At 36.2% G+C, this 6,997-nt stretch overlaps 1 protein-coding gene across 4 annotated transcripts in view; it reads left to right on the top strand.

The window, feature by feature from the left end:
* Positions 1 to 3,336: 3,336 nt before the first annotated feature.
* Positions 3,337 to 6,997, top strand: part of itga4 (integrin alpha 4) — a 28,606-nt gene continuing 24,945 nt past the window's right edge. The window contains exons 1-3 of one of the 4 annotated variants that reach the window (XM_042001662.1): positions 3,337 to 3,353; positions 5,480 to 5,719; positions 6,480 to 6,677. In XM_042001662.1, coding sequence (XP_041857596.1) covers positions 5,688 to 5,719; positions 6,480 to 6,677 — 230 coding nt within the window. In that variant the 5' untranslated portion in view covers positions 3,337 to 3,353; positions 5,480 to 5,687. Of the gene's footprint in view, positions 3,354 to 5,350; positions 5,720 to 6,479; positions 6,678 to 6,997 lie in introns of those variants that run through there. The other 3 variants (XM_042001664.1, XM_042001663.1, XM_042001661.1) reach the window with 3 other exon arrangements.

Genomic DNA, 6,997 nt, shown 5'->3' with positions numbered 1-6,997 from the left:
TTTCACATTCTGTGGCTGTATTTTCTGGCTGCTTAACCATCCTATTTTATGTTATTAGTGTAATTACACTGTCACTGGTTACTGAAATCATGCTCTCTTACTTTATAGGCATGGTTTCATTATTGTCCATATTTTCTTTCATGTTATCTCGTGCTCCTGTTAGTTCCTTCGGTCTAATTCCAAAACTGCATTTATATTGAATTCTCCAGACATTCAGTGAAATTTATCAATGAAATGCATTTTATCTTTTTTAAATTCTTTTTTTTAAATATGGAAATCCAAGAAATCAGTCAGGTCTTTTATGTTTGGGGTGAAAGTGATGGATTGCATGGATTAACAGCAGCCTTGTACCTAGTAATAAATCTAGCTTAAAGTGTTATGTTTTACTTCAGTTGAACCATGCTGCTATCTTTATGAGTTCACAAGGTCAAAGGTCAACTCCCTTAATGTGAATTAGTGAAATAAAACCCCTTTCTAAAATTAGCAGGCAGCTGTTCAGTGAAATTTGCACATAAGGAAAAGCAAACAAAACAAAATCTGAATTGCAAGAACAAGATATCTGCTGGTTTGAGTCTTTCCAGTACTTCTTCATTTCTTTAAACATCTTTCCAGTGCTTTTTATTTATCACATTTAGCCTCAACTTCTCATATTTAAGAACAAGCACATAAGGATCTAATGAATCAATCAATATGACATATGAAATTAAATCATCATAAAATGAAAAAATAGATTAGCAATCCTAGTGCAAAATTAAAAAAGTATGCAGTCATATGGACCAGTGACAAGCCTTGCAGGGGCCCCTTGAATCAAAATCTTTCCTTGTCTGCACTAAAATAAAATGATGACAATCCATTTAACAGTGAATAAATTTCCCCTTTTTCAGCCAGTCAGCCCAGACAGAGGACTCCTTTAGACCTTTGAAAATATGTTGTCGTCAGCAGCTGACCTTAAAATCTAGGTGAAGATGAGAGATGAGGCCTCCCTGGATTGAACTGGTTGGTCCCGCACGTCTCAGATGCTCAGCTGGACTCCAGTCAGAATCAAAATCCAATTTATTGTCATTGCACAGGGTACAACAAGGTTGAGGTAGCAGTTCTCATTTGAAGATAAATAAAAAAAAATAGGACACAATATACAACACAATAAAAACATACACTACTGATAAAACAATAATAAACAAAATGAAATACTTTTAACATAAATATGGAGAATTTGGAGGATTTACTCCAATTTACTCAAATTATTATGTTTCCATGAATAGGTGTACTGGGTCAGTAAAGTGTTAAAGTAACACCCATATAAATAGGACCCACGGTTTCCCAGCTTAACGTTACCAGAAGCATCAGACTGCTCTTGCTGGCTTGTCCTCTTCATATACAAACACCATGTCTTTCTCAGGTAAGAGACATTATCCTGGTCACCCATTTAAAGAAAAGATAATCCATAGGACTGGATTCTCCAGTTCTGATGCTCACATGCCCAAGGTTAGTGCTTTTAGTGGTGGTCAACATGGTCACACTGACTGTCCTGCAGCTATGCAGCCCCATACACAACGAGCTGCAATGCACCATGGGTTCTGGCAAGTTTCTCAAAGAACAGCCTTAAAATTTTTAAGCAATTTGAGCTACAGTAGCTTTATATTTCCCCAGACAACATGAGTCAGCCTTTGTTCCTCACATGAATCAGTGAGCCTTGGCTGCCCATGATCCTGTCTCGGTTTCACCAGTTTTCCTTTTTTGGACTATTGTCGATCTACTCCCAGAACATCCCTCAAGTGCAGTTGAGGAGATGCTATGATCCAATTGTCTAGTTATTACAGTAACACACTTCTTAAATGCTCTCAAATCCTTACGCTTGCTCACTTTTCTCACCTTCAACTCATTAATTTCAACAACAGAATATTTACTTGGTTCTTATAATATTCCAGGTGCTATTGTTATGAGATATTCAATGTTTTGAAGGTTACCTGTTGTGTTTGCCTGCTATGTACATATTGATGGAAAACTGCTTGGCTTTTCTTGTCTTTGTGTGACAAGTCAAAATGACTACAAACATACTTTAAAACATGGAGGAGGATTTAGACTTCTTATAGTTCATAATAGGCAGAACGGACTTCCCCACGTTGTGATCAAACAATAACAAACTCAGAGGAGGAAACATGCCTTCCCCCCTTTTTTTCCAACACATGGACACAGACTAAGTGGGAGGGTGGGAACAGTAGCCGGCCAGATTCCAACATAATAACTGCAGGGTCATTAACAGGAAATACCAACAAACAAACTGAGTGAATGTGTATGCGCATGTGGAGCAGAGTTCCTGTCCGACATTCACCAAACCAGCATGTCTGTTCCATAAATGTGTTCAGTGTGTAGCTATTTTTATCATATTGGTCAAAATCAGGCTGATAGCAGATGTAATGCCACCGATTAATAGAGATGTTTTATGTAGAACATTCACTGCTGAACTGAAAGAAACCTCATTAGATTTTAAAATATAGTTTGTTCTATTTTTTTGTAATAATTTTTTTTGTTTTTAGTTTGTTTTCAAGATTTTTAGTGGACTTATACACACTAACAAGGAACAAAAATAAAACAAAATTCCCCACTTGTCTGTTCTTTGTGTGTCTGGTTTATTTATTGATGCCTGGTTGAAGGTCTGGAATGAATCACAGAGTGGTTTGAGTGCTTCAGTGACTTTTTCAGGACAAATATTCCTCCCGTGAACTTTAGCTAAACACAGCTAACACCAGCTGTTCATCACTTCAAGCTACTCCAAACTACTTATACAGTCATTGTTTACTGAGTTCAGTAACACCGAATGAGAACAGTTGGAATTAAAACACATTTCTTTAGCATAATTTATTTTTTAGCCACTATTTATACAAGATAGCTGGATGGATCAGTTGAGTAACTGCTGTTTTAGGTGACCTTTCAGTTTCCTCTTAAACAGACAAAGCAATTTAACAAATCTAACAGTGTACAAACTTTCAAACACCGTTAAAAGTGTAGATTATGTTTGAATTGTTCACCTGTTCTATTAACCTGTTGTTGTATGTGCAGATTGCTAAAGATGAGTGTCATATTGCTGCTTTGAGGAATCTATCCCAGCTAGACTCAACACAAATAACTTTACCAAATAAAGCATGTTTTTATGTTGACTTCTATCTCTGTAGACTGAATTGCTCAACTTCCTGTGACATGCACATATTTCAAGCTTTAACCAGTAAGTGAGACGGCATCCTTCCACTCCACTGTGGTCCACTGTGACACATCTCAACCAGTACTGGATTAACCTAATCATTTATTATGGGCTCTACTACAACTGTATCCAGTGAACACATTCTTCTTATAGGGTAGGTTCTTCTGATAAAACTAAGTCTTGGTTTCTTTGAAAGCTGAATAAAGTTGGGTGTTTCATTCAGATTTTAGTATCTAACATAGTACAGCTCAGCTAGCTCAAGATATTTAGACTGCTAAAAAAAACACCTAAACCCTGTTACCTTGCATCTGGTCAAATTGGTCCTATGCTGCCCCTACTGGTTACTCGCAGATAGCTGCTTGCGAACGCATAATGTTAATTTCTGAGGACGTGAACAAGCAACGCTTCAAACAAATGCAAAATATACGCGGTAGCCATGACAAACATAGGCATGATAGTTAAAAGTAAGTATAATTTTTATTTTTAATCTCAACCTACATGATTTAAACATTTTAATTTAAACTTTGATTTCACATACTTAGCTAAAAATGTTAATCATCTTCAGCCTGCTTATTTTAATGATTTGTCTAAAGTGTGTCAAATAGCAGGCCATGAAGTCTGCTGTACTAACTCTTAACAATGTGGAGATCCTACCAGCCATTTCTAATGCAGAACTCTGATGTAACGCTCAATGTTCACTGCTAGCAACAAATTATTGCACCAGTGCATTTAACACTTTTTACTTAGTATATTTACTTTTATTGTTCAGTGTGATATCTGAAATAGTTAAGCCTAAGGCTGTGCACAGTACTTTGGTCAACTATGTTGTTTTAAAAGTGCTCTACAAATAAAGTTGGATTGGATTGGAACACTTCTGTAATATAACAGCACCATAAGTCATTGCAGTGGTCAGAATTAAACTTTGATGTTGAACCCTGCACCAATCTGCATGTTGCAGTAATGCTGGCTGTCACTTTCTAAAACAATATTGATTTTCAACTGACTTCATCTTCTCTGGATAGTTTGTGATACAATAAAAGTTTTCTCCAAGCCACCCTTCTGAGCACAAACTTAACTAACTGGGGATCAAAATAAAAACAAAAACAGGACAATTCTGCCAGAACATCAGAAGTGATTATAATAACAGTAAATAAAACCCTTCCTTGTGACAATGAATTGCTTTGTTTTTTATGTTCAGTTTCCCACTTAAGACCCTGAATACAAAGTAAATATGAAAACAAATCAATAAACATGTATATTTAATAGAAGTGGAATTAAAAAAAAACATTAAGTTCCAAAAAATATAATAATAAATTTTCCTATCATTTCAAAGAAATTCCAACAATGAAAAGTAAGCTGACACTGATATTGCTGCTTAAGAACAAAATATCAATTCTGTTTTACTAATGATTTTAGAGGAAAACTAATCTGATTAACAGATTCATCTATTTCTTTCTTTCTTTCTTTTATTTTTTTTACACAGCTTTCTGTATTACTGGGTTAGTGAGAAGCCAAGCAAGATTACAGACCACACAATGGCTTAGACATCACACTGTGGCTTACCTCCATGTTGGTTTATACTTCTAAAACTATTTAGATATAAATAAAAAGTACGTGATTTCCGTTATAATTATGTACTATTTTAAATTAAGAGAAAAACAGCATTACTTTTGTTTAGAACTGTTAAAAAAGTAAAAGACCCTCCTGCATTATTTGTCTGTTCAGCTACACTTGAGAGGAAACCTCAGTGTTATTTGTTAGTTCATTTAACCAATTTCTTTATTAGTTAATAAAAAAAAACATATCTCTTAACTTCTTGTCAAACATAAAAAATAGCTTAAGATTAAATGTCTACGTTCTGACGTACATTTTATGTACGTTGTTGATTTTTTTGTACTGCATTTTGTTGATTACTCGTGTGCTTCAGCGTTCAGACAGTACAATTAAATTACAGCCACTCTCACTCCATTAACACTCTAGTGGTAAATGACGAGGAAACACCCATGCACGCGCACTGACGTACATTAGATGCATGCTCACCTCAGTTTGGGCGGGTCTTTGCAACAAGTGGGAGAGGAAACACCGTTACACGCGCGCGCTCACACGCTCTGAGAGAGAGCAGAGAGAGAGAGAGGGAGAGAGAGAGGGAGGGTCCTCGCGCGCTCAGTCAGTGCTTAGTGTTCATTCAAATGAAAGAAGTTTACTTTTCGCTAATTATTTCTTCTTTTATTCTGTTGTATTTTAATTTTTATCTCAGATAAAGTTTCTCTCTGTTCAAAGGATATAACAGCCTCGCGCGCAGCCGGTTTACGCACGAGACAGCGAAGAAGTGAGGAGCAACAGGAGGTTTTATGAAAGTCACGCTTTGAACGAGGAGGGTTTGAGGAGAGTAGCCCAACAAAGTGCGGCTCTTTTTAAACCAAGTGGACGCCCGGTCTGACCCGGGAGACCTGCTGTCTGACACCGGAGAAGCTCCCAGCTGAGCGGTATGATGACGTCCGAAACTTTGACCGTTAGTCGGTTAATGAATTAGTACATGAGCAGAAAATTGATACTCAACATGTTCATGTTCTTATATTTTATGTTTATCTGCTTATTTGGACATTTTATAAGATTGAAAAAGCAATTTTGAATGTCTTTTGTTTTAAATAAGAAATTAATTTTAACAGTGTAATCATATATAAACTGTAAATGTGTGATAGTGACTCAAGCTAGGGTTGATAAATAAACCACTATATAAAAATGGATCGTTTTAAAATTGTAACTCTTCAATTTAAAAAAAACGTGAATACTAAGAACAGTTTGATGAAACAAGCCAGTTCATAGGCATGATTTTATCAGACTAGTTTGGTTAGTCTGCATCGGTACTATCTGTACACTTTTTTAAAATATATTTTTAATTCTGACAAGAATTCATGTTGGATTACGTTTTTTTTAAAGAAGAGCTACAGCCCACATGTTTCTCAGAATCATGGTTGACAAGAGGAAATGAAATAGAAAATGTTGACAAAAATGTTGACAGTTCACCATTTTGGAAAAAATGCTCAGCTAATTTTTTAAAGACTTGGGGAATGCTAAGGGACAATGAGGTTTAAATCAGCAGAAACAGGATAAGTCTGACTGACACACTTAGACACACTTTCCCATTACATGTAATGAGAAAGTGTGTCCAAACTTTTGACTGGTACTGTATGTGAAGATAGAAACAACTTCTCAGGGTTTATAATCTGTGTATTGATTGTAATTGACTGATTACAGTGTCCTCTCTGTTCTCCTACAGTTTGTCCACTAACATGCGCTCCACAAGGGACAGCGTGGTGCTCTTTAACCAGATCCGAATCCTGGTTCAGGTCCTGATCCTGGTTTGTCCTGCCACAGGTTACAGTCTGGATCAGGAACACAGCCTAGAATTCAACGGCCCCCCTTCTTCCATGTTTGGATATTCAGTACTGCTGCACCGCCACAGAACTCACAGCTGGTCTGCATCTAAACTTTATTTCCATTATTGATTTACAAATCTCATATTGGTTTTTTACGGGTTTGCAGGTGGTCCTGTCAATTTGTTATTGAGTTTCTATTTATCTTCCCTAAAACATCTATTTGGAGGCTAAACCATATTTTAAAGCATGATGGTTTTTAATATTTATGATGGACCCTTTTTGTCTTGAACTTTGAATTTTAAATGGAAGATTTAAGGCTGCTGTCCTTATAGAAAAAATTGTAAAGTTAGACTTTAATTATCATATTAATGGTCTAAGTAGCCATCTTTGCACAGTGCAACCCTGTGTGTGTTTGTGA

The sequence above is a fragment of the Melanotaenia boesemani genome, chromosome 12 (assembly GCF_017639745.1).
Source record: "Melanotaenia boesemani isolate fMelBoe1 chromosome 12, fMelBoe1.pri, whole genome shotgun sequence".
Lineage (NCBI taxonomy): Eukaryota > Metazoa > Chordata > Actinopteri > Atheriniformes > Melanotaeniidae > Melanotaenia > Melanotaenia boesemani.
This window is presented reverse-complemented; position numbering and strand designations above follow the sequence as displayed.